Source organism: Centroberyx affinis, unplaced genomic scaffold (genome assembly GCF_046629955.1).
Source record: "Centroberyx affinis isolate AG114_WGS23_722 - 3 ecotype Tasmania unplaced genomic scaffold, CSIRO-AGI_Caff_v1 ptg000946l_1, whole genome shotgun sequence".
Taxonomy (NCBI): Eukaryota; Metazoa; Chordata; class Actinopteri; order Beryciformes; family Berycidae; genus Centroberyx; species Centroberyx affinis.
The window spans coordinates 130,557-158,514 of NW_027279520.1; the positions used below are offsets into that span (position 1 = coordinate 130,557).

At 42.7% G+C, this 27,958-nt stretch overlaps 4 protein-coding genes across 5 annotated transcripts; 1 reads left to right on the forward strand and 3 right to left on the reverse strand.

Annotated features, from left to right (window-relative positions):
• Window positions 1-900: 900 nt before the first annotated feature.
• srsf1b (serine and arginine rich splicing factor 1b) lies at window positions 901-3,753 on the reverse strand. The gene is made up of 4 exons (XM_071521962.1): window positions 3,374-3,753; window positions 2,688-2,896; window positions 2,401-2,573; window positions 901-1,415 (listed from the first exon to the last, which is right to left on the reverse strand). Exons 1-4 carry the CDS (start codon window positions 3,565-3,567, stop codon window positions 1,233-1,235), a joined length of 759 nt encoding a protein of 252 aa, XP_071378063.1. The 5' UTR covers window positions 3,568-3,753; the 3' UTR covers window positions 901-1,232.
• A 251-nt stretch (window positions 3,754-4,004) lies between these two features.
• Window positions 4,005-9,488, reverse strand: pigs (phosphatidylinositol glycan anchor biosynthesis, class S). The gene is made up of 12 exons (XM_071521938.1): window positions 9,444-9,488; window positions 8,662-8,801; window positions 8,425-8,536; window positions 8,244-8,333; window positions 8,015-8,106; window positions 7,617-7,857; window positions 7,362-7,504; window positions 6,976-7,090; window positions 6,725-6,870; window positions 6,417-6,517; window positions 6,129-6,339; window positions 4,005-5,073 (listed from the first exon to the last, which is right to left on the reverse strand). The coding sequence occupies exons 1-12, from the start codon at window positions 9,460-9,462 to the stop codon at window positions 4,795-4,797; spliced, it is 1,689 nt and encodes a 562-aa protein (XP_071378039.1). The 5' UTR covers window positions 9,463-9,488; the 3' UTR covers window positions 4,005-4,794.
• A 2,132-nt stretch (window positions 9,489-11,620) lies between these two features.
• On the forward strand, window positions 11,621-13,418 carry LOC139646067 (nuclear factor 7, ovary-like). The gene has a single exon (XM_071521969.1). The coding sequence runs from the start codon at window positions 11,854-11,856 to the stop codon at window positions 13,243-13,245; it is 1,392 nt and encodes a 463-aa protein (XP_071378070.1). The 5' UTR covers window positions 11,621-11,853; the 3' UTR covers window positions 13,246-13,418.
• Window positions 13,419-15,380: 1,962 nt separating this feature from the next.
• Window positions 15,381-27,944, reverse strand: aldocb (aldolase C, fructose-bisphosphate, b). Of its 2 annotated transcripts, none has more exons than XM_071521939.1 (9): window positions 27,847-27,944; window positions 20,767-20,883; window positions 19,547-19,758; window positions 18,357-18,411; window positions 18,104-18,264; window positions 17,937-18,020; window positions 17,629-17,803; window positions 16,847-17,046; window positions 15,381-16,717 (listed from the first exon to the last, which is right to left on the reverse strand). In XM_071521939.1, exons 2-9 carry the CDS (start codon window positions 20,876-20,878, stop codon window positions 16,625-16,627), a joined length of 1,092 nt encoding a protein of 363 aa, XP_071378040.1. In that variant the 5' UTR covers window positions 20,879-20,883; window positions 27,847-27,944; the 3' UTR covers window positions 15,381-16,624. The 2 variants fall into 2 exon arrangements, with proteins under 2 accessions (XP_071378040.1, XP_071378041.1); XM_071521940.1 differs by having other exon boundaries at window positions 27,822-27,887.
• Between the last annotated feature and the right edge of the window lie 14 nt (window positions 27,945-27,958).

Here is a 27,958-nt window from a genome sequence, read left to right on the forward strand (position 1 = left end):
ATGAGCCCAGTCCAAACCTTCAGAATACCAGCAGAACCAAAGAGAAGGAGGCAAGTTAGAATCACACCTTCGCAAATAATAATAAAAAAAAACACTGTCAATAAAAATCTGTCATTAAAGGCATCTAGGAGGGAGTTTAAGAAAAACAAGGGACACCATCTACAATCAGCTCCAAAGAAAAACTAGCAATTACTTTACTGAAACATGAACAAAAGCAAAAACAGACCATTGGGTCTCCAAACAGAAAGTATAGAACATACACAGTTAAATGATGCTGTCATGATACAACAAAACATTTTCTTATTTTCATTTTTTTTTTCCATAGAAAATCTGCAGGACCGGTGTGCAGAACCACTGGGCCCTAGAAGGTACTGACAGAAGGCAAGTAACCTTGCTGGTACACTGAAATATAAAGCAGGCATGCAGAAGTAACTACAACAACTAAAGCATAGCAAAACAAAACTTGTATGTTACTATTGAAAACATTCAGTAACAGTACTCTGCTATTGCCAAGCGTCAGAATACAAAATTGACTAAAGCTTTATAATGTAGATTTCAGAGTTAAGAGGCCACAGCCGTCATACCATTGCCGCCATATTTGACTCCTCCTCCTCCTGTTTATCTTAATATGAACTGTGTTTCCTTTTCCTCTGTTCCCATCCTATCCTGCTCCTCTGAACTCTACAGAGAGACACACGAGAAGGTCAAAGTACAATAGTCAATGCAAGGCCAAGAAAAAAAAAAATGTAAACCTTCCCACCCCAAGCATAACAACAACTATAACATAAAGTATTCAATGATGACACCCCCCCCCCCCCCCCCCCCCCACCAAAAAAAGGTATGGCACCTTTTTTCACACACATCCTAGAATCGGTGAAGGAAAGGTACATAGAGAGGGGGAGAGATCAGTTAGAAGGGATGCTCTTAATTTTGGGGGTGAGAGGGGAGGTAGGGGAAAGGGAGAAAAGAAGGATGAGGAGTAAGACACAGACCAGAGAGTTTCGGCCAAATCTGATCTGGTCTGCCAAAATGGAAACTAAAATGAAAACCACAACAAAGAAGTGGAGAAACAGGAACACACAACAAGAGAAACAGGAAAGCGGTTAACACAGCAGATGGTCCATCATGGGAACTACACAGGATCCGTTGAGTGTCATGAAGCCTCTCTCTCCCGGTCTGAGGTGCGTTGTTATGTTGAGCTGGTTGGACGGTTTAATTACGGTCTGGTGTATCTAGGTGCGGGAGCGGGAATGGGAATGCCGGGGAGAGTAGTGCGGAGAACCTCTGCTGCGGCGCGGCGAGTAGCTGCGTGAGCCGCTGTTGCTCCGGCTGCGACTGCGGCTGCGGGAACGAGAACGACCGTAGCTGGGGCTGCGGGGACCGTCCACCTTCACACGAATGTAGGCTGTCTCTCCCTAAAAACACACACACACACACACACACACACACACACACAAACAGAGATAAGCACACGTGGGAAAAGAGCTGCTTCATGACTCGGGTCCACAGAAGGAAGAGATGCCCGCAGTCATATGGTGACAAACAGAAAAAAAATAAACACAATGATACATGACTGACAAAACAAACCCTCTCATCAGTGCTGCGCTCATATCTTTGTCAGCGTGGTCACAGATACGGTTACACTCAAGAAGAAACATAGGTCAGAGCCTGGATCCAGCCCCTTGAATTACTAATAAGCTATATACATGTTCATTGGCCAATGCATTCCCAAATTTGATCTGATTCAATTCAAGCTCAGTAGAAGTTCTTAAAATAGGATGGCATAACGAAAGCGTGTGCAGGCTAGATTTTTTTTTAGCATATGTTGCATTCGATTTTGAGATACTGCCTAATGCAATGGAAATCTGAGTATGCCTTGTCTCAAGTCCGTCTTAATTAAAACAAAGTCAGTCAGTGTGAACTTCCAAACATTCACCCCAAGTGGCCACTTTATAAGGTTTGAGATAAGAGACCAGAGAAATTACATTTGCCTTTATTTACGTGCACTTAGGTGCATGAAACTCGTGGATTACATCAAACACTTTGCTACTATGATTGGTGAGGAATGATCTATGCTAAGGATTGGCATATCATCGGCCAATCACTGATGATTTTTTTGCATAACATGCCTCAATCTTGAAGCCCCAGAAGTGGCAGATTCAGACAGAATAATGAAGCAGAGCAATAATTTATTCAGGATGCATATCAGGCAATGCTTTACGGCCTTAAAACTGGCCTTTACTTACTGTCCGATTGTTTTTTACCCTCATTCCTGCTTTCTTTATCTGACTTGTTCCATGTTCCTCTTTGGGGCTTACCTTGAGAGACCTTTTCAATTCCAAAATCTAGTCCCAGAGCTATTCCTTGTTGAGTTAGCCTGAGGCTGGAACCCTAACCTACCTCGTGAGAGCGAAACTTAGTGTTATCCAGCTTGCGGACAGCGTAGGTCATGTCTTCTTTGCGTACAAACTCCACCACCCCGGTGCCATCACGGAACACATCAGCATAACATACATCACCTGCCTCTCGCATGTGGTCCTTCAGGTCCTGCCAGCTTCCACTGGGGGGAAGACCTGGAAGGAGAAAGGTGGTAAGAGAACTGAGACATCCTTCTGAAACGGACCTTAAAATACACACCGAGGTAAAGAGATAAACAGAAAGTGCAGTCAGAGGAACACATCACCCACCTGAGACGATAACCCTGTACTCAGAGCGTCTTGAAGGGGGACCATACCTTCCCCTCGGGGTTCCCACTGCTCCACCACCACCACCACCACCACCACCTCCACCTCCTCCTCCTCTACCACCTCCACGTCCACTTCGAGGAAACTCAACCCGCAGGCGGTAGCCATCGTAGTCATAACCATCACGTCCGTAAACAGCATCTTCAGCATCTCTGGGGAAACCAAACAGTTGCCACTCATCAAACAAAAACAAAACAAAAATACATTTTAAACAAACATATCCTACATTGTTTGAGGGATTGACATGAAACTGAAGAAAGACATTTCTACTACCATCAATATGCACTGCCCATCAGATTTTCCATTTTCTACATGATAAAAAATTTAATTCTTGGTTTAAAGTGACTGGCTCAACATCCCATTTGACAGTCTCAAAGTACAATGTTTTCAAGAAGTAGGTCACACATTTTTTGGTAATGACTGGATGGCTACATATTAGGTATGCGATATACTGTTTTCAATTAAGACGGTCAGCAATATTTCCCGTCAAACGTTCCCAACTTATGTGTCTGTTTACATTCACTTTAAATGTTTGATGCCTTGCAGGTGACATGGACAATGTTTGTTAAGAACAGATCTGAGTGCAGCTATGAAAGGGAAAGGAGACACGGCTGAGCATTGCAGGTCACCTCGGGTCCTCGAATTCCACAAAGGCAAACGGTGGTCCTCCTCTTCGGTTTTTCAGATCAATGTCTCGAATTGTTCCATATTTATAAAACACATCTTCAACGTCTTTAGTGCGTATATCCGGAGGGAGATTCCCCACGTATATACGACAGTCGTTATTCCCGGCTGGTCCTCGAATGACACCTCCGCCAGACATAACGATAGTACAAAAACACTGACAGGTAACGTTAACGTCACTATAAGTTAGCAAGCTGGCTAACAAACCGACACCTAACAAACAAACATCAACAGAAAATAGGAATCTATGTTTGTACTTGCTTGTCTAATGATACGGACAATTTGTAGTTACAGGTATGCCTTGAAGGGGGTGAATCCTTCAAACTTGGACGTCAAAAACACAACCACAACAGCTAGCTTAACCAAAGGTGTTTTTATAGAAGATTTCGCTATCACTTACTAGCCTAGCCGGTCGAACAGCTACAACCAATCAGAGAAAGGCTAGCCGTAACGTCATGGGGGCTACTGCTGCATTCAGGTAACATGGGAATAAACTCGGAAAGTCCTGATGATTCAAAGACTTGTAGGTATAAAGCTGTCAATCAAATGCCATGATCGAAGTTTTATTGAGTGATGCATTTGAGTTATGTTTTAGAGCATACCAATCAATACATTGTCCACCACAAACAAAAGTCCAGCAAGTATTTGTGTCCATGGCAATCTAAGATGTGATCACTACATGGCTTATGTAATTATACTTTCTCATTTTGTTTGTTTTATTTGGGATTAATTATGACTTTTTGACAGACTTTGATTTTATCCATTTTCCATATCCCAAGGAGGTAGACATGAATTGATGTCAGTAAATAGAAATGAATAATCGCGACAGTCTGAGACCGTTGGGCAACACTGCTTCCTCAAAGTTATTCCTGAAGCAGAGAACACCTGATGAAAATACCAATAATTATTTTAGAATTATGTAAGGTCTGGTTCTCTTCTTTTCTACCTGTTCAAAGCTGAATTACAGAAAAAATAAAATGCCTGAATGGTTTTGAGTTACAACTGAGTCTTTAATTGTTAATAACTTAGAATAGAAATTGAGATTCAAATATAAAACTTCGCCACATTTTCAACAATTCAAGCTTTCAACTATTCAGTGTTAGACAGCCGCAGCATTCATTCATTAAAATCTTAAAATAAATACAATAATTCCCTTAAAATGAGAAACAATAACAATGAACCATCACCAAATTGCACCCCCACCCCTCCATGCTGCAAGTGAGTCTTTCTTCATGCTCTTGTGGTCTCGCAGAACGTGGCACTCATTAATATCAAGGCCACTGACAAATAATAGTTCGTCCATGATGTGTTTTGAGTTCAGACCACATTTTCATCACATCAAGTCAAGTCTGTCCTTGAATGTTTCTCAGTCCTTTTTGGCTTGTTTCTCCTTGCGTCTCTGTCTGGCCTCAGATGCCATTTTGAGCAGTGACAGCAGAATAGGCACACACATGGGCAGGAAGAGAGGTATGTAGATAGCAAACTTCTGGTCGTCAGGAAAGTAGAGGAGATGGAGGAGCGAGGGGTCGAAGAAAGCTCTCTCTGAGGCCAAAATGGCCTCTTTACTGTACTGCAGAGCAAAGCCGAGGTTCCCCGCCTCCAGTTCAGCCACAGCCAACTGCAGCGATGTGACGGTACTGGACACCTGAGTGATAGGAAGCAATCACAAGTTAGATATAATGTATGAACTGACTGCTAAAAACAAAACAGTATAAATGATAAGCTATAGTTCATAATTACCAAGCTTCTGCATTTTTAGCTACCAAAAAAATAATAAATATTTTGCTTTTCCTTGCCTAGCAAAAAACAGACATCCTTTATTAATGGTATTAGTAATCTATTCTAAAATTGCCTTTAATTGACACAAACAATAAAGTCAGATTTTCACAGTAGAGATTAGTAAACTAGAGCAGAGATCCAACAAAAATGGTAAGTGAAACAGTAATATGTCACCATGAAAAATACTGCTTTGTATTATACTACCACATTTACTGATGTGGTAGTAGACAAGCTAAATATTTACTAAATATGTTTGTGCTCCATGGCTGAGTGTGAAGTTTTATTGAAACCTGTATAAGAAACAAAAATGTAACCAAAATTACAGAAACGATTCATTCTTCTCAATTTAAGTCACTGTACTTTAAACATTACTCATCATTGTTTTCAAAGTCACTTAAATTTTTCCACAAGCAGGCAATTAACCACAAATCCTGCCATATCCAAGCATTCTATATGCTCAGTGTATTTCATATATGGTGAAAAGTAAGTTATTGTTATTGCGATGTTGTGTTATTATGTTAATGCATGCTAAAGAACTCATGTGTTCAACTAAACGTTTTTGTCAGGGTGATGAAGGCCATGTAGCCAAAATTGTTGGTTGGAATCAGTAAACCATGAAAATAAAAGAAAAGAGAAGAGCGTGCGACTTGAATTTTCTTCATGAGTGTTCAACTAATATTTGGGATGCATAAGAAAAGGGCGCACATATGAATGCTTTCCCTCATGTTTACAAGACTGATAAATGCAACATAAGATTTTAGTATGGTTGCATTTTACACACACACTCATTCTCTTTTTCTCTCTCTCTCTCTCTCTCCTCTCTCTCTCTCTCTCTCTCTCTCTCTCTCTCACACACACACACACACACACACACACACACACACGGAGACTGATTAATGCAGGTGTGTGTGTGCAACTTACCTGCTCCGCAATGTTGTCATTGATAACGATGTTGCCGATCTGGTCAAGCAGCTGTGCCAGTGAGGTGATGGTGGTAGTTGCTGTGGCAACATTCTCCACACTCCGGCTCCACATGAGGCGGTCCAGCTCCCAGTCAGCCAATCCTGTGTCGCCACACGGTGCCACCAAGAAGCCGGGGGGAGAGGCAGATGACTGCACACCCAGCAACAGCCTGACAGAACATGGCAGAGGAAGGTTATATTGGGCCTGTAGGAAGAGGAATAGGTATCATTATAGGTATCGACTTACCGAAGCTGTGCAAGGAAGACTCCCATGACTTTCGCCATGTTAATATTGATGTTCACAGGGAATGCAGCCTCTGGTCCATAGAAATCATTAACATTATAGACCTATAAAAACAAGGTTAAAAAGACATTTTGTTGATTCAGTACCCAACACAACAAACACAGACATACGAAGGCTGAGAGTGCAAACCACTATAAACCAAATTAGTATTCATTTATTTTAAACACCTATGCTTACAAATAAGCTATTGCCATCAGCAATATTAAGACTACTGTCATCCTGTAATGCCCTTGGAGTGGTGCTAATCTTACCATGATGCCACCCCACCGTGGAGAGTGAAACGCATTGGAAGGTACTGCTTGTTTTTTGTGGCTGTGGATGTAAAGAGGCGAATGGTGGGCATCCGGGACATACAGCAGAAAGTTCAACACCGGGTTGGAAGAAGCAGCATTAGAGCCTGGAAACAAAACACCTACATATAAATACACTACAACAAACCATACCCCGTTTCTGCTCCTAGGAAACATTTCAAAAACATTCTTTTTCTCTCTGTTCCTCTTACCCAGCCGAGCTTCCACAGGGTTGATGACGTGGGCGAGGCTGTCAGCGTTGAGTGTGTAGGCGCTGAGGCTGCTGTCAAAGCGAGGGTTGACACCCAGCATGGCATAGTACAGGATCTATAAAGAGAATACATACACACAGACAGAGCTGAGTATCTTTTCATTGTGATGTGGGTGTTTCTTTCTCCCTCTCTCTCTCTCTCATACACACACACACACACACACACACACACACACACACACACACACACACACACACACACACACACACACACACACACACACACACACACACACACACACACACACACACACACACACACACACACACACACACACACACACACACACACACACACACACACACACACACACAGACAGACAGTACCTGAGAGTCGATGCTAAAGTTGGCCACAGGGGCCAGTTTTGTAAGCAAAGGCTGGATGTAGCTCTGCACAGCACCCTCTATGTCCCAGTGCAGCCGGTGTGACTTTGGGTCCGGGTTCAACAGACTGAATGTTATCTCATAACCTAAACAGAGGAGAGTATGTGGGGAAAAGAGAAGGAAACGGATCAAAGAGGTAAGGTTAAAAGTACAGATCGACTGGACCAGAAATTAAGCTGTGCCAAAACCAAGACTAACCTGGGCTGGATTTGAAGGCCCTCATGCTGTCAGCTATGCTCTCCTTGTTGCCGGGGCTGAGACGCACTCTGTCGCTAAGGGCGGCAGTGATGTCGGTGTGGCTGAATGACATCACCTGCAGCACTTGCTTGATGCGAGGCTCCAGGTGAGCCAGCAACTGCTTCAGTGTCTTGCCCACTCTCATCTGGGCACCGATACGCAGCATGGCTGTCCGCCGCTGACCAATATACACTTCCACATCCTGAGAGACACGGACACACGTTAACATATAAAAACACATACACGCCAAATGTAATGCTACAGAAAGAAGGGGCAGAAAATGGTTAACAAGAGCCAGTCTAAAATATTAAAACTAAATCTACAGAAAAGACTACAGAAAGGAAATGTAAAGTTTTAACCTCAGGCAGCAGTGAAGACGACTCTGGAATCACATACACAACCACAGAGCCACATGGACTCTCACTGAGTGTGTGTAGAGAGAGATCTGCATCTGGAGAGAGAGAGAGAGAGGAAGAAAGAGAGTTTGTTACCTAGTAGTCTCAATAAGAAAAGCGCATGCTGGCACCATTTGTACCCCTATTCAGTAAGATGTAAGGGAGTTGAAAGCCGAATTTAACAGCATCTCACCTGCAGCAGTGGGCTGGTTCAGCGCATCCTCCTCCATGATTGTCGCTGTGCGGTACTTAGTCTCATACCTGTACCTCAAAGCTGTGTCCTCTGGAAACAACAGAAACAACAGATTTTGAAGGGAAGAATTCCTCATTTTTCTTCAATCATAAGGGCTCATACAGCATTAATAAATCATCACCATCTACTGTGCGGTCCTCATCCTGTGTCTGTGTGAGCGGGACCTTCTTCTGCTGCTCCGGTGTCAGCGTTCCACGAGCCAACACTACCTCCACATCAACACTCAGCTGCAGCTGCAAAACAGAAAGGAGGGGGGGGGGGGGGACACATTTAAAAAAGGAAGACCCAAGTGAATTACGCATGGAGGATTACATGGATCGCAAGATGGGGATACACATTCATGGGAATGCACACAGACCTGTAGCTTAGCCAATTCGTTTATCTGACTGACAGGCAACCAGGCACGGTAGGTTTCAGTCGTCCGCCACCACAGAGGGACTCCCACAATGATCACCACTGCTGCTATGGACAGAGCAGCCAGCTGGCCTCGCTTACGCTCTGAGAGAGAGAGAGAGAAAGAGATGGAGACAGAGACAGATGAGCATCATGACATCAATGTCCTTGTTCAGGTGAATATCAACGTCACTTTCAAAGATCTACAATGCAGTAGACTCTCAAAACATTTAAGCCAGTGGTGTCCAGTCATGTGCCATGGAGGGCCAAGAGTCGGCAGGTTTTCATTCCAACCAAACAGCAGCTAATTTCACGAGCACACCTTCAACCAGAGATGAGGAATTAACCAGCGAAAAAAATCACCTACTGATTTACTGATCACTGATTTAAGCCAACTAGTTCACATAAATCCGCTGAGTACACAGAAGACTGAGATAGAGGCTGCAATCATCTGCGATATGTAAAGCTGATTTAGAAGGTGGCAAAACAACAGCATTTCTGCTGCCAATGCCTGAAATTAATGGGAAGGTATAGCCGCTGCTAGTACTGGTAGTACTAGTACTGTGGCTAGCTAACTGTTAGCATGAGAGTATCATAGCATGGGGCAAACAGGGGGCTCGTGCGTTGTCGCTAAGCAACTGTTGTACAGGTGAAATATCCTCTTATAAATTACAGTCCACTGGTGTAAATGTTGCCTTCATATGGGAAGAAAATCATTTATACAGAAAACATTATGAATCTACTCACCCACTTCCGCGGTAGCCATTTCAGTCAATGAACTGAATGGGTGCGTTTCTTAATACAAGCCGTCCAATGAGATATCACGTGACTGACATGGACCAGGAACCGGGCGAATTGTATGAGATAAAAAAGACAGTAGGTACTTAGGCAAAAGCACAAAACAATGAGGCATGGCCAAGCGTACATACGATTTTATGAAATAGAAGAGGGAGCACGGGTTGTAACATCCGGGAAGCCAATGGGTTGAGAAACGCTGTAAAGAACCCGTCCCGTCGGCTCGCCCCGCGGAAATATAAAACGCACCCAAATTTTGCAGCCGTAATGCGAAGAAAATTTGACAACTAGCGCCCCTGCTGGCGCCTTTACACCTACACAAAATTCACAGGAATTCATATGCAACAATCGTTTTGAATGTATATTGTTGTAAACTATAACTTTAAATGAATGTCCCAGCAACAATTCGTCGTTAAAGAGGAATGCCAACCATTTCACATATACTTGTACTATATGGAGCCAGAACAGTATTTGGCATTAGAAAAAAAAGTTGCCATTGTATTTGGAATTGAAAACAAATTGTCATTGAAAAAAAACCATTGCCATTGAAAAACTAGCTCCAAGTCTGTTGAGCGCACGTAAACGCGTCATGTAAAACCCATTTCATAGGCTTTTTAAACCATTTTAATACCAGTAGGCCTATTTGGGTGTATTTTTTTCTATTAACACGTGAAAGGGCATGGACTGGACAGTGGAAATGCTATGGTCTAATCCCTCCATGACTTCCAAATATTTGGGCGTTTTCAGAATTCTAAAAAAACGAGGATTGTAAAAATTTTTTTTACAATTTTCTCCCTGCAACATACCCCCAACGCTAGTACAACGGGCTACAGGGCGTTGACAGGTGTGAACGTCTCTCCCTCTCCTTCTCCTCATCTTTCCATTGACCAAGTCAGCGCCATCACCATGAAGTAATTTCACACATATTACTCACTCACCTTTAAAACCACAGTCTGATGAGGTGCACAGAGCTCCTGGACATGAAATAGTCTTTGTCTACATGGGGCAGCCTGTCTGTGGATAAACTGAAAGATTCATTGCGCAGTATTGTATTTCTGTGGAATATCCAAACATGAATATTGACAGCTACTCGTCAGAAACAGACTTTTTTCAGACAAAACCTGCCAAAGAACCGCTTCAGAGAAATCCAGTGAGAGTGTGTTGACTGTGGGTTCGGAATAGAGGAGAGGAAAGAGACAAGTGTGTGCATGAAAGCAAATTCCAAAAAGAATTCCGTGCAGTAAATTCACAATGATTGAACAATCCTGTCATGTTTTTTAAACAGATAAACCATGTAGAATTGCTCAGTAAGAAGGCTGAAAAAATCATCTTTCAATCAGGAAGAAAACACCACAATCACATATCAGTAGAGTACGTGACAGTATCATGTAACATGTAAGCACCAGTGCAGTTACAGTGACTGATCTGGCTTTGTTGAGCAAGAAAATATGAGGCCTGATGAGCTTTGTTTGAGTCTTGCATCTCCAATAGACACAGTTTTGTCATATGTGGATGCTGTTGAGCAGCATGTCCTGCAAGCCATGTACCAAACTGCCGTCTGGTGCCTCAGTCGCCTCCCACAACCCTTCATCTGCCTGCATGCTCAGAGACAGATCTGACACTTCTCTACTGCAGTGAGTCTTTCGCTGGGTTTGACTTGTGCTCCTGCACTCGCATGGACTGTCCCAGCGTCTCTCATTTACTCCTAGAAGGAGTAAAAAAAAGAAAGAAACAAAGAGACAGAAAAAAAGAAACGTACAATATCGACAGCTGTTGCACTCTTCAGCACTTCTTTCTGTCAAAAAGGAAGACTTGGTCACTTAAAACAATGCAACTTTACATTTCAGGCAGTTTCAATGTGTCAATCTGAGTTAAACAGCCAATGACGTACAAGAAAATTTGGAGTGGCCAGTCAGATTTCAAGGGTACCCTGGCCACACCTTTGGCTCCGCCCCTTTCCTTGAGTCGTATCTGCCAAATCACTGTTATACATTCATAGTTTATCCTTTCACCTTAATTTTGAAGCATGACAAAGCTCCGCCCCTTATGTGCTTCACCCAAGACAAACCAGGAAACAGAGGTTGTTATTCTTCCTCACTGAGAATAGACCTAATACATCCATGGAATAGACAGACACACCGAGAGACAGACGACAAAATTCAGCTTCAGACCAAACCCACAACTTCCACTGAGGGAGGACAGCTACAGGAGGGAATACTGGGAATACTGGGAATACTGCCACTTCAACCTGCTGCTGACTCCTAACACTGAACAGGAGATTTGGAGAAACAAAGTGAAAGTAATTTCCACTTTCTGGCTGACTCACTTGCCCGGTGAGTTTTTAGCTTCACTCAGAGAGAAAATGGCTTCCAGATCAGAGGAGAATCTCTCCTGTCCCGTCTGCCATGACATCTTTAAAGATCCTGTCGTCCTGTCATGTAGCCACAGCTTCTGTAACGGCTGTCTGCAGAGCTGGTGGACAGATAAACAAATACACGAGTGTCCACTTTGTAAAAGATCTTCAAAGAGTGAACCACATGTTAGTTGGGTGCTAAAGAACCTGTGTGAGGCTTTCATACTGGAGAGAGATCAGAGAGCTTCAGCAGGGTCTGAGCTTCTCTGCAGTCTGCACACTGAGAAACTCAAACTCTTCTGTCTGGACCATCAGCAGCCAGTGTGTGTTGTCTGTAGGGATTCAGAAAAACACACCAACCACAGATTCAGACCCATCGACGAAGCTGCACGGAATCACAAGGAGGAAATCCAGGAATCACTGAAGCAGTTGCAGGAGAAACTGAAGCTCTTTAATGACGTTAAAGGAAACTGTGATCAAACAGCAGAACACATTAAGGTCCAGGCCCGAAACACAGAGAGGCAGATTAAGGCGGAGTTTAAGAAGCTTCACCAGTTTCTACAAGAGGAGGAGGAGGCCAGGATCGCTGCACTGAGGGAGGAAGAGGAGCAGAAGAGTCAGACGATGAAGGAGAAGATTGAGGGTCTGAGCAGAGAGATAGCAGCTCTTTCAGACACAGTCAGAGCCATCGAGAAGGAGCTGGGAGCTGAAGACGTCTCGTTCCTGCTGAACTACAAGGCTACAGTGGGCAGAGTGCAGCGCCCCCTGCTGGATGATCCACAGCTGGTCTCAGGAGCTCTGATAGACGAGGCCAAACACCTGGGCAACCTGAGCTTCACAGTCTGGGACAAGATGAAGCAGATGGTCTCTTACAGTCCTGTGATTCTGGACCCCAACACTGCCGATCCTTACCTCTTCCTGTCTGAAGATCTGACCAGTGTGAGACGTGGAGAAGAACAGCAGCTTCCTTACATCCCAGAGAGGACTGTGTGCTCCTGGTGGTCTGTCCTGGGCTCTGAGGGCTTTAACTCAGGAACTCACAGCTGGGATGTTGAGGTTGGAGACACTACAGACTGGGAACTGGGTGTGTTAGCTGAGTCTGTCCAGAGGAAGGAAGACATATCGTCTGGATTATGGAGAATATGGTTCAGTTGCGATGAATACACAGCATACTCCCCATCAGACCCAGACACTGTTCTCCCAGTGAAGAAGAAGCCTCAGAGGATCAGACTGCATCTGGACTGGAACAGAGGAAAGCTGTCATTCTCTGATCCTGATACTAACACACACATACACACCTTCACACACACTTTCACTGACAGGCTGTTTCCATACTTTAACACTGATGAAGAACCTCCTCTGAAGATTTTACCAATGAAGGTCTCTGTAACAGTAAAATAGCACAGTTGGAGATGAAGATGATGGCGATGATGATGATCTGCAGGGTAGCGGACTCTCTGGAAGTCTGCATGAGAGCCATTATAGACTTTTATCAGTGGTGGACTGGGACAGTGACATTGTGGCAGTGAAATCTGTTGTATTGTCAACAGGCTTTTGTTTTAGTGTGTGCTTTGACTAACATTTATTTTTATTATAATTTATCATTTATTTTTATTTGAGTGCAATCAATAAAATGCAACAAAACTCATTAAGCATTTGTAGTTGTGTCTTTGAATTTATTTTAGAACTCCAGTGTAATGACAAGTATTGGTTTGTAATTGTCACTGATTGACAGGTCAAGTCCACTGACTTCAGCAGTAGCTACAACACTTCATGTCCCAAAACTCAGAGGGTCAGAAGCCAAAATATTGCACAGATTTCATTTCCAGTGTTATTACCTCACAACACTTGGACATTCAAAATATAGCATGTGTAGGTATCTGTTTTCACTAAATAATAGATAATTCCTGATTATGTTCTGAGTGAACTGACAATCATTTTTTGTCCTTGTGTTGATAGCATTGTAACTCCCTTATCCTACAAGGTAGAGGCTGACTGACAGTTCAAAAGCTCTGCTTCTCTAGTTTTCAGTTGTGTATAATGATATTTGCTCTCAGAAATGACTGAATAAACATATGGTTAGCACAGATGATTGGTTTTTAACTTTGGATCCATGGACTTTTGAGGGTTTAATGGTAGTTCAGATTATAGCTGAAACAAATGAGATTCCTATACTGACCAACAATCAGGGCACATGAGCTGATATACTTTATCAATATTTACTGTAAAATTCTAGCCTGAACCTGTGGAGCCAGAACAGTGACTTTTGTATTTGGCATTGAAAAAAACAAAGTTGGCATTGTATTTGGAATTGAACAGATAAACAATGTAAACAACTTTGAACAAGAAAAAAAAAGAAGATTCCGAGTACATGGTCAAAAAATGAGCAAGTGTGTTACATTTAGTTTGTTTTTTATGCCAAGTTTTTATTTTTTGATGCCAATGTTATATTTTTCCAATACATTTTTTTTTCAATGCCAATTTGTTTTTAATTCCAAATACAATGCCAACTTTTTTTTTTAAAATGCCAAATACTAAAGTCACTGTTCTGGCCCCATAGTCCCCCAGGACACTTCCGTCAATGTTTGTGAACTTGCACCACTCACCAAGCTAGAAATCAAAGCCTTGAATTTGTGATGTCACTGGGTACTGACTTTGTGGCACTATAAGACACTAAGTTGAGATGTTACACCCAAAATGAATTTTATATTCTAGCATTGCTGACAGATATAAACCAGAATTTAAACCCCATTTGGGTGCAAAAACTCAAAACTCAAACTCAAAAAGAACACAAAAATCTTATAAGTCAACAAAGTCAGCACCCCATCATTTGTTGTCTAAGGACCAATGCCAGATTGTACATACCAGTGACAAATTCAAGAGTTAATTCTCTTGTTTCTAGTTTTAGGAAAGAGCAGTGCATGTTCACAAGTATTGACCAATTCTGCTGTGGCACAGGAATAACGTGAATTCTTAAAATGGGTGGCATTCACCTTTAAGCTTACTTTGAAATAACATTTGCCCACAAAATCATGTTGAAATTCAGTATAGTGGCACATTGTTGCCCTGTGCTGCACTTCACACCATAAATTCACTGTTTAAACAAATGCAAAGGCAGGCCTCCAAGGACTTTTATTCTGAAGTCAGTTGTTTTATTCACACACAGTACTAGCCCCCTGCTAGCCACATCCTTTGACTTGAGTTACCTACTCCACTTCTCACATTAGCTAGCCACAGTATTACCAGCAGAAGCTGAAAGTAGTTTGGCCAGAAGATGTGCAATAAATAACATGCAGAGAAAAAAACATCTAGCAAATTGCAGGAGCTGAGCTAAAATCACTATATAATGTTGTCAAACAAGCCTATTGCTTGACTACTAGTGCCAGGAAGGCAGTATAAAAGTCTACAGTACATCTACAGTCAGTTAGTCGGTCAGTACAAGACTAGTGAGAGACAGATAACCACAGAATGTCATGGAAGATAGCAGATGGACATCATGAGCTGAGGAACAAAAAAAGTCACACAAAGTGATTTCTAACGGTTTGTAATTTTTATTTTAGTTTTTTGTTCTCCACTATTTGACACACCAAGTGCTTCAAGAACAATATTAACATCACAAACATCACAGTACTCCAACACAGCAGTGACTGTTTTCCCCCTACAGACCCCACATATTGGTCCGCTTGATAGATAAGTCAATAGAAACCATCTTCTCTTCCCGTGGGGCTGGGGTGGGGTGGGGGAAATCAGGGAGGGGGGGTGACACACAAGCATCACATAATATCGACACCTTCACACAACTGAATACATTGATTGTGTAATTTAAAGCTAATGTTATACTGAGAACAGACACACAAGATGTTTCTCCGATTACTGGTGATTAGAAGAGTGAGAACAGAAAGATTAGGATGAACCATTAGGATTAATCTTGGTGCGTAGTGGTTTGTAGTCTATCTACCGACCTCTGCTGGAGCTACAAGTTTTACCAACTTGGTGTGGTGTGTGTTTAAATGTACGTTGTGCACGCCACACCCATCTACTCTTGGACAGTCACTCAAAAAGACAGACAACGCAATCTGCAAACTCAACACTTCACGCTGCTCATCTTCTGATGCTATCTTGCCGCTGAATTGTCCTCTAATGGATGTAATCATGCCACTGGTTATTGGTTGGTCCCACTGCCAGGGAGGATGTTAGTATAGTGTTTTACAGAAGAGCCGACACTGCATTCTGACAGAAGCGAAACACCGACACACACATGCTAATCTGGCCTGCTTGGGAGTGGCTGAAGATTTCTCATGTAGGAGAGAAAAATGGAGAAAGGACAGGAGTGGATGGAGTGAGGTACAGTTCAGAAGAGGCATGGAATGGATACTGACTTATTATCTCGACTTAATTTTAAAATTTCACTTTTAAAATCCTATCTGTAACTCCTAACCCAGTGACTGTTATAGACAGACAGATAGACAGGAAATAAAACAACGATTTCAAACAATTTTCCACCTCCGTCTTAAATTGTCTCTGCACAAATTTAAATTCCGTTCTGATTAGATCGATTAGACAGAAAAAGAAACAAGCCTTTTCCCTTTTTCAGCATTGTTATTTCACATTATGTTTTCGGATACACATATCTAACACTGTCATTTTGGCGACTCAATGACAACCCTAAAGTACAGTAGACAGCGCAGGCCTGTGATTGATGGGGGAGTGAAGGGGAGTATAGCAGAGCAGATAAGACTATTAGTTGGCCACAGTAGAATGTGGGAGTGACGCAGATGTTTTAATAGGCGTGATTAGCCACGTAGAGGGACTGTCCTGCCGCACCGCCACTTTCAGAAGACTCGTACTTGCCCTGCGCAGCCAGACCATTTGCCTGAAGAAGACAGAGAAGAGGCAAAAAAAAAAACTTTAATTAACACTGAAATCATCACTGCACACAGAATGTTCCGGTTTCATTTCACTATGCGAGGGTGCGACTGTCCTGTTCACGTTCGTGTCTGACCTCAGCGCGTTTGATGAACTCCTCGGTGGCGGCCTTCTCGTTGTTCTGGTCTCCCTTCCACGCGTTCAGGGCGGAGGCCTGCAACGCGCGGCCGTAGGAGAAAGTCAGGGCCCAGGGCTTGGCGAGCGGGCAGTTGTTAATGGCGTTGAGGTTCACACTGGCCTCTTCCTCGGACTGGCCACCTGACAAGAAGGTCACTCCTGGGGAAAGACAGACAGACACACACACATACACATACAGCATTATCTACAAGAGCTGAAAGATATTGATATTGCGGTTATTTGACAAAATATTGCAATTGTGATTTAAACTGCTGCGATAAAGTTTTTCTTGTCATACATTTTTTAGAACTTTAAAATAGTTTAAAGAAAAGTGATTTTGTTAAAAAAAAAATAGATGTCAGTGTGCAGGATTTGCTGAGTTTGAGTATGATGAAAGATTTTCACCAATATTGTACTTGATTCATGGACCAAAGATTACCCGGAACACTAAAATATCTTGCTTAGAAATCCATTTTGGACGCCCCTCTCTTAAGCAATTAATTGCAACCTCTGTGATTTGGAAATTGCAGAAGTTCAAATTGTGATTTCGATTTTTTTTTCGATTAATTGTTCAGCTCTATTATCTACCTACACAAAGCCCCTGAATTTTGCTGAACACATCAGCCTTTCAACTCTGCAGACAGAGAATTGAATCTATTTAGCCTTGGTAATCTCCATTTCTTCTACCTTCTGTAGATTCCAGCGAGCTGCTGAATATAAACCATGCAGGGTGTATCTGACCTGTGACAGCAGGAGGCACGGAGCGGCGCAGGGCAGTTACAGTAGCCATGGCGATTTCCTCGCCGCTGTACTTGTTGGGGCAGGAGTGTCCGGCTGTGACCATGTTAGGTTTCAGCAGCGTCCCTTCCAGGTACACATGGTGGTCTGACAGAGCCTTGTACACTGCAGCTAGGACCTAAAGAATTAGGAGGAAGAGAGGGGACAGAGAGCAATGTATGTAAAAAGACTGCGAGAGCGTTGACACCCACTGACATGCAGTAACACATAGAGGTAAAATTTGTGTCGGTGTGTTCCTCATTAAAACTCACCTTCTCCGAGACGTACTGGCAGCGCTTCAGGTCATGCTCTCCATCAGGAAGGATCTCAGGCTCCACAATAGGAACAATACCATTCTGGGACACATGACAAAGTGTGTAAGTCAAACTCTCATATATTTTACAAACAAAAATGACACTTACAGCAATCTCACACCGACCTGTTGGCAGATGCTAGCGTAACGTGCCAGTACATTGGCATTCTCAAAGATAGCCAGCTCAGAGGGCGTGGTGTCGGAGATCTTCAGCACACAGCGCCACTTGGCGAAGTCTGCGCCGTCCTTCTTGTACTGGGCACAGCGCTCAGACAGCCCATCCAGACCTACACTCCCACACACATAACACAAGACATGCATTAGATTTACATTGAGGCTCATGTAATGTTTGAGAGTGTGTGTTCCTAATGCCTCTTACCCTGAGTGGTGGTCTCTCCATTTGTTCCAGCGAGGGGCACAACACCTTTGTCCACCTGCAGAGAGGCACACAAATCTGGTTACAAATATAAATAAAACATCCAATTGTTTTACATAATGCTATACATATGACATTACACTAAAATATCCTTCAAATTCTCAAGTATACCAATTTTCACTTGTATATATACAGTATATATATATGGGCATATTTGTTGTTCTTATATATTTTCTAGAGCAACTGAAACAAAATCCGACTGGATTTCACTCCTATAACTAGACCTGACCTCCCTAAACTTATGACCTTAAGCTCAGCTTATCCTCACAACCTGATCTGTTGTTGACACCCACTGTGTGTGTGTGTGGGTCTGTGTGTATATATACATGTTGACAGTGAGTCTGTGTTTTTAGCAGCAGCCCTTCTAGTTTCACCTGCAATTTCAGTGAAGACGTTTTCTATCTGCTAAACTGAAACACTTGGCAGTAGTACCAATTTAACAGTCCAGAGAGTTTAGGTCAGTCTGAGCTGAAAAGAACAGCCATCAAACCACACTCTTCAACACTGAGCTTCCCATTATCACCTATATAGAATACTTAATAGTGAAATGCAAGTTCTTGTATTTTGGAAGACTGGGGTTGTGTGTAACACCCTATGTGAGGAAGGACAGCCAATACCTGAAACCAGGTATATGATGGTTAAAATGCAGTGGGAGAATGGATGTGATTGTAGGAGGAGAGGATAGATGAGTAATTGGGTGAAGGCTTTTGATGAGTTAACAGGCAGCTCATCCTCAGGTGTTGAAACTACATCAAAACATTACTTCGCTGAAAGAGAGGAAAGTGTTACTGAACCTCAACCATGCAGTGGTGTGTGTTGGTTGCACCTGCTCTACCTGCACCTGTTCCTGTGAGGAACGTTAAGACGTGCGAGCCTCGAGGCGTTTGTGCCAGATCTGAGCCCTTATGCTTATCCTATGTAGAGCAGGGTCTTCGTTTACTTTCATAACGGGGCGATAATAACGCTTATTTATTGTTGTCTGAGCTGATGTTCAGAAGAATGACAGGGCTAATCTAAAGTGAGTCAGGCCAGATGCATCCCACTATTCTCCAATTCAAGAGGTCGGCGTTTGAGGTATAAGCATGACCAATGTTGCTATTAAGTGGTCGATTGCAGCAGTGTGCATTGTGTACCTTGATGCCAACAACAATGCCGCGGTCTTTGATCAGCTGGGAGAAGTTAGTGCCATCGTCTGTGCTCTGATAGAGGGTTTCATGGAAGAAGATGACGCCTCCGATGCAGCTGTCGATGCGTTCGTCGGCTGTGAAGAGCAGCTGGCGGTAGCGACGCCTGTTCTCCTCTGTGTTCTCAACCCCGATAGGGGTGAAACGCTTCGCCATGCTGCCTGTAGGCACACACACATACACAAATGAATATGCGTATGGAGGCTACATACTGATAGGAATTAAAACATTATATAACTGTACACTTGTGGATAAATTACAGCCGAAAATGTCCGTTCCAGGATTTGAGCCTGGTAAAGGTTTAAAACAGTCAGGGGTCAAGAGCTGCATGCAACATTCAGAAATCAGGCTTTGACGCTCCTAGCAAGTCTTATGATGATTAGGGCATCCATCCAATAACATTGTGTCAGTTATGGCCTTTATACTGTACATCCATCTCTGGATTGAAATTATAAATGATTTTAAATGATTATAAATGAGTAGACAATCCAAGTGCTCCCATTTCACACCTGGTTCAATGGATATTGCATGAAATGTAGTGTGAATGTTGCAAGTACAGATCCAAAGGTTTTATAGTTATTCTGCAAACCAATAATCTCACCTATAAACTCAATGGTTTGACTAATAGTTTGGAGTATATTCAACACATTTCATCACATTTAGTCAAAGTAGATTCATATACGAATTTGTGGTATTTTAACCCTTGTAGGGAAATCTGAGTGCGGGTTCAGCACTCCTGAAACTACAAGGGATTCAGTGAAATGTTCAAGGGCAGCGGGGCAGAGGCTTGCTGACACATGAGCTTGAACTAACCCCGTTAACCTGAACCCTAACTCTATGGGTGAAAGGTGATTTCTCTAACAATAGGGCTGCCCTGCCACCGCAGATATGGCAAACTTCAACAGCCTAAGAAGCAAAATTTGTAGCGCAAGGATAGCAGGATTTGTCCGTTGCGTTTTGTGCCAATATAACCCAGGATATTATAGTACGAACAATGCCCTCATCTAGCCCCTGGAGGTCATATTGCATAAGAACCTGGGAAAGATCATCCTCTGTCATTGTGCAAAATGAGATGTCTCTAGAATATAGCACTTCTCAGGAAATCTGCCAAAAAAAAGCAGGTGAGAGACAACAGGATTTATGATGCACACACACACACACACACGTACCAGTGGACTCATCAGCTGCGAGGATGCCTTTGCCTGGAGCTACTATCCTCTCAGCGATCTCCTGCAGCTCCTTCTTCTGTTCAGGGGTCAGCGCGGGGTACTGGTGAGTCATGGTTGCTGAAAGAGAGAAAGTAACACAGAGATTACATTGTTTCATGGTATGTAGACCTGGATGACTGCCCAGCACTGGCCACACTGGTCCTTCTATTGCCTACAACATGGCTACTTCCAGCCCTAAACTGTCCTGAGTGAGAGAAGGATGGGTGACAAAAAGAAATGTTCAATTCCTCCACGATCAGTCACACACTACCAACTACTCCCTGCCTGGCACCATTTGGTGCAGTTAAACTCCCCTGTGTGACAAGTGTAGTGTCTTTTTGATGCATAATAAAAACATTATGTGTACCTTCACTTGCCCAAAAATAGCCTATATTAAATTCAGCTTCAGGTGAAAATTATGACACAAATCACAGGTTCTCCAAATGGGCTCTTTGGTATGTGCAGAGGGCGAGAAGTATTAAAATATTTCCACACGGGGGATGGAATAGTGAAAGGTCTTGATGTGTTGTGTTTGATATGGCTGTATAGAAACAGCAACTGGGCCTGTCACGATATGCAGACATGCACACACAGGCTTCAGACCAGCTTACATTCTTCCTCTCTTCCCCTCTTCACTCTGCCGTAAATAAGCGGTTATGTAACCCCCCCCCCCGCCCCCCATACACACTGTGTAGCCACGGCGATTACTGAGGAAGACAGAGAACGGAGCGATTATGTAATGGCCCTTCCTATAAATTCTTCTGCCAGTCCTCATTATAGCTGGAGGACTGGACACTGCTCCGCCCCTTTCTCTCTCCTCAGCAACACTCTTTTCTTCATTGTACTGTATTCCTGTCATTTTATCTCCCTTTTTGTCACACATTCTAAATGTGTTTGTTAGCCTACATTAATACATGACTTGACTCATCTTTTTTTTAACACCCCATTTAATTAGTCGTAATATTCCAATGACCAGCTTCCTACATCCTCTCTATCCATAATTGCACACTGAAGCCGGTTGAAACCTACTTTGCTCACTGAGGCGTACTCTTACTCCTGCTGCTTTTTGCGTACAAATGAAGTCTGCTGGACACATTCAAGATGTACACACACATAAGGCTTGTAAAGTCCCATTTTAAAAAATCCCTCAAATTCATCACTCCCACTAAGGCTGAGTGTGCCAAGAAACAAGCAGCGACGCCTCTCTGTGGTTCACTTCACAGGTTGCCAAGCCACTCCCAGCTTTAGCTACATCACTAGGATAGCTCTGATCAACAACACAAACACACAGGCATATACCACAATATGGTATGAGCTGCAGCTGAATGTGTCGGTGGAAGCTACAGCACACAGAATACCTGCTCATATCAGCACTGTATGGAGTTGTATGCACTCGCACTGCTACACTGAGCTCTGCTGCCCCAAGAGACACAAGAGCTGGATAGAAATAGCTGAATTTATTTCTTAATTTATCATAGCTGTAAGTAAACAACTGTTAGAAAACTAGGCTACTCTATGACTGTTGTTATCCACAATCCACATTAGGCTTCCTCATCTACATTCATCATCCCTGTTCAACCCGCCCAGTGAGTGGGGACGACTAGTTTGGATTATCAGTCTAAACGACCATCTAAGGCTAAAGATTGCTTGTCTTGAAGGGAGAAACTTGTCTTGGAATCAGGCTGCTGGATAGTACAAAATAAACCTCAAAGGTCATATTCTGTATCAAGTAACAGAAACAAAGTGGCCTTTAGGCTTACTGGATAATAGGTATCAGGTGAAACTTTTTGCAACGTAGACCTACTTTGATACATAAGCACATACACGTATGTTACAAACTAACACAGCAGCCGCATGCCAGGTTGAGACTGGTTTGCCATGGTAGGACACGGCCTGAGACAGCCTGTGTTCTCTGTGATAATCCTCAGCTTACAGCTATGAGATAACAACCTTCAGAACACACGCAGAGGCACGCCATTGAAAACAATGCACAATTACTACAGCACACATTTCGACAAGAGTGCTCGCTGCTAATAGTTAAGTTCAGCTTGATGAAATCAGCGCAGGTCTATTCGAAGAGAGCAAAGGCCCGCAGGTTACAGTATGTCTCATAAGGGGATAAGATAGAACAGGAGCATAATGCAGACCCCTTTAATGAATAAGTGAGAGTATTTACACTTGATAAAGGCAAACCCAAGGGCACAAGCAGGATGTGTGAGTGTGTGTGTGTGTGTGTGTCTGTATAGCCCTGCCCTCAATTTTTAACCAGACAAAACTCATGCTCAGCAAATACCTGCCATCTTTTGTGAAGCTAAACTACATGCTTCTATAATTTACCTTCACTGACTTTGGTTCCAATGTGGTTGGGTTGCGAAATAGTTTGTAGTGAATGTGAAATCTATATGTTTTGCAATTTGAATTGTTCACTCAGTCGAAACACACACACACATTTGAGATTTTTTCATAAAAAAACATCTTCTGGTCAGATGAATGTGGAGCTGATGGAGCATGAAGGGTTAGGGTGAATGTGGAGCGATGTGGGGCACCCAGCACCAGCACCCAGCACTAGTGAGTAGTGACAGGCATGTGTGCAGTCGACAGAATTCATATTCTCTTGTGCTTCATATATTTATTTGAATGAATTTTTCTGCTAATTTTGATCTGCAAACATTTCTAGGATATCAATACTCCACCAAAACTAGACTGTAACTCTATTTACAGAAAAGAAAAAAAAACATTGTTTTGTTACAGGTGCTAAAGACTAGTATTTCATGACAGAGTTTATCCCCTTGGCATACTATTGCAATTCCTCCAGGCAAACTACCTGGAACACAATAATGTCTGGACAATGTTTCAGAGCAGGTATCAGTTGATGTATCATATTGCCTCAAAGCATATAAAGAGGTCATTGAGGCTGTGGTACCCAACAATGTGCATGTGACCTGCCTGTGCCGTATGATTAGCCCAGTAGCATTAAAAGTACTTAAAGGGAAAAATTCAACCTAAAACACTACTAAACACTATTTAAAAAATGATGAAGTTTGCATTTCTGGACCCATTTTGTTGTTTGGTGTTGTATTTTCTTATTCCAGCGTATAAGTGGCCAAACGTAGACGATGTGACGTCACATTGTGATATTTCAAGCGTAGTGACAATGGAGTTTGATAGCAGAACATTTTTCTGCTATTAAACATTAAAAATCAGCTCATTAAACATCAGGTTTTGGTGTCCGGTCCCTCAAAATGAAAGAGCGAGTTCTTCTTTCTAGACCTCTCGACGTTCAACAATCATACAGGGAGAAGTCCATCGTAGAAAATGCAGAGATACCAGTTTCTCCACAGAGTCTCAATTCTCAATAGACCATGATGCAATGCAGCCGCAAGACATGTTGAGTTTTGAAAAAGGGCTGTGGGTCATTCTGGGCAACGTCACTACCTAACATAAACATAAACAAGGCAGGTTGAGGGGAAGTGGGTACACCAACAAACCAAATTATAACACTTCATTGCGAAATAACTTGATCACCACAAGTTGATCATATCCAGAGGATCCAGGACGTAGTCTGGTAAGCTTTCTTCAAGTAGTCTACAAGGAAGAGAATCTTGATTGCTTTCTTCGTAATAAACCCAGGAAACACACCGATTTGAGGTCATGAAGTGTCACACTGAACACCTCCATCTCTACTCAGAGTTCCTCCAGAGTGAGATCTTATCTGCACAAGCTGTCACAAGCTGTCACCTTTGGAAAACTGGATGCCCTCAACATTTAGCTGACCTTCATCACTGTCAGCCGCTCCAAGCTAGCCACCGCTCTGAAAGCCGTGGAGGGAAGCCACACTCCCACACTGTCTGCCTATAACAACATGGAGAACCTGGAACTGCAAAGATATGCTGGTTTGGTGCCAAGATTGATGAGCTCCTGAAGCAGATGGGATGAGGCAAAAGAGTGTGTGACATCCTGCATCATACATTCAACACGGCCTTTACCAAATCCTCCAGGTACTGGGATGTTCATCGCTCATCCTGCAATAAGGCTGTACAGGCTGATCAGGGTGTTTAATTTCCAGACAGACATTTGCCATGTAGAAGTGGATCTGGTCCAGGACAGGCTGAAGCGTTAGATGAAAGAAGACATCCACAATAATCTACTTCAAGTCCTAATTAATGGCTTCAAAGTGCCAGAGAAAGAAATTGAGGAGGCTTCAAAGGGCAGTGCTTCAATCTGCTGATACTACTCAAAACACTTAGTGTTCAAAACACTAATGCTTATTCGTTTCCAAAGTGCAATTTTGATCTGATGTTGTAGTTGCAGGGTCCAGTGAAAGCAAAATAATTGGAGATGGACAATCTACTGCTGCCTATTTACTTATGTTTATATTTTGTTTTGCTCAAAGTCACGTGCTTGCTGCCACAGGGAATTTAACTTGTGTCAAACTTGAAGGATGGTCTTTGTAATCGCCACGCCTCCCTGACGTGATTTGAACGCGCAACCTTCTGATCTGGAGTCAGACGCGCTGTCGTTGTGCCACAAGGCCACTCTGAAGATAAAGGAACCCACGACTGCCACTGAGCATTTCTAAGTTAATGCCCAAGGAAATGAATTTTGATAACAGCTACACTCTTGATTAGGGACTGTTTGAAATGCACTTCAGGATGATTGGCATTATATTTTGGAATGGCTGTGAAAAGAAGTTATTTTAGGAACCTGTCCTTTTTTTACTTTCAGCTCTTATCCCACAAATTGCCTGTGTGTGTGTGTGTGTGTATGTGTACTGTGTGTGGGTCAAGATGAGAACAGATTTATAAGATTGAGTACAGATTTATAAGGCAGTCTCAACAGAATAAACTTTCAAAATTTTGTAGAAGAGAAATGATAGACAGTTAAGACAAGTGCCCTGCTTTCCATTCCTAGGTTGTTGCACAGCAGTAGACCTGAACAAGACACACAAACACTGTTTCTGCACTGCGACATCAGGATGCAATGGCCAACTCCCTACTGTGGCATCACGCAGAGTCACCTAAGCATGAGATGGTACCACTACGCTTGATATGTTAAGTTAATACTGTCATTTAGCAGTAGTCCAAGGCAGTGCAGCAATCATACTGCAGACAATACTAACAGACGTGCAATATCAAGGAAGAAAGACAGGATGACTTTCTGTAATTCACGTTTAAATTCACATTTCTAGCATTCAAATTCAGCCATTAAAGGGTTGAATCATAACCCCTTAATAGTGACTTAATTAGGGCCTAGTTAAGACAATATAAGAGAACAAATATAAAAGTATTACTTATCTATCTGAAACCTCTGTTCAACATTTTCTCTGGTGATGCCATCTACTGTTCCCTAACCCATTAACCTGGGAAAGGACCAGATGTTTGGACCGGACATTACTGTCTGTGTCCTTCATGCTACAACAATCAATCCTTATATCTGTAACCTCATACTGCATAGGCCTACTTACCAACCCAGTATGCAGTAAGAGTTCACAAAAATATAAGCACATTTAACTCAATCCATAATGCAACACCTACATCTACAGTAGACATTATGCAGTTGGTTTGATTTTCTATCATTTCTACAGGCATTACTACTACTAGACATTAAACTAGTTTCAAGCCAGCATACTAAAATGCCTAGTAATTAGAAGGCTGTATGCAGGGACACAGTGGGGGGTAAACTCAGTGTACCCACCTAAACTCAGGTTTAGGGCTGGGCGATACTGCTGAAATGAGGATATTTTTCAATCAATATGTATCATGTTGTGGCTTACCTATGCATAATCACGTTAATTAATCAAATTGATGTTCATGGCATTGAACTGCATGGTATGATGTCAAACAAAGTTTTTTTCATACCTCATTTTGTCAGTTTGAACTAAAATACGTTTGATGATATGTATCATGATATCTCAATATCATCATATTCTCACGATATGATTGCATTGAAAGACAATGAACAATAATATTGAATTATTGCCCAGAATAAAACGATATGACATAAATTGATAGCTAAGAAGTATGGAGGTTGCAAGATGATAGGGTATTTTAAAGGAAGAAAAAAAAAAAACTTAATACTTTTCTGAAAATATATTGATTCATACTGACGGGTGTTACTGCCTTCCGGTTAGCACCAAGGTCACAGTTTACCCACCTTTTTTATTTCCCTCTACATCGCAAGCTGCGCGAGCTTTCAGAGGGCAAAATGTTTCCTGCGGGGCAGCAGCACTAACAGTAAGAAGCCTGCTTGCTGGGTTTGTGTTTTGTTACCCGGTGCGGATTGGCTGCTGGCCTTGACACTGATGCACGTCCGTGTGTTTGGGCTGTTTTTATCTGGAGGCCTTGATCCAGCAGCGCTAAGAGGATCACTCACCCTGTTTCCCATGCAGCACCCTGCACCTATCGGCTCTCTGACACCAGAGCCTATTTCAGTCAAGGCTCTGTGCGGTGCAATTCAGAAAATGGTTGACACTGGTGAGAATGAGCAGAAAACAGTAGGGGACATTTCCTCTTTAACATTACCAACTGAACTCTTCCCACCCCACCCCGCCGCCCATCAGAGGAGGTCTACGTGCTTTGGCACAGATACACAGGACAGGACACCTTACCCCCACCCATCCTCCTCCACTACCGCTGCTATCCGGATTAAACACATTTCAGACCAAGAGCGGCCGACACAGATTCAATGAGAAGATGATGTATCAATTTTAAGTGACAACGAATCGAAAGAACATGCAACAGGCTCATTTCGCCCTCTTTCATCCTCGAAGGCCATAATTTCCCTCCTTGCTGTTGCGTATTTAAATAATGACGCAAAGACCTTAGTTAGAAAGAGGATAATTTTGCAAGGTAGAAAACTTGGATTGCTTTCTACCATAAGAGATAATGTTGGCATATGAGCCACAGGTAACGTTAATTCATAGCTAACTAGCAAGATAAAGTTAGCTGCAGGCTGTGCAGTGCAGCATCACACCACATCATCACCATCATCAACAATAAGTAAAGAAGCTGTCATACTTATCTGCTCAGCTTTCTTCCTTACCTGCTGCTGGATTTAAGAGCTAAAGTGGTCAGGTGCGCTGTGTAGAGGATGCAGAGGAGTCTCCTGTTTCACTGCTGCAGCGCAACGTGACTCTTTACAAAACCCTCAAGCC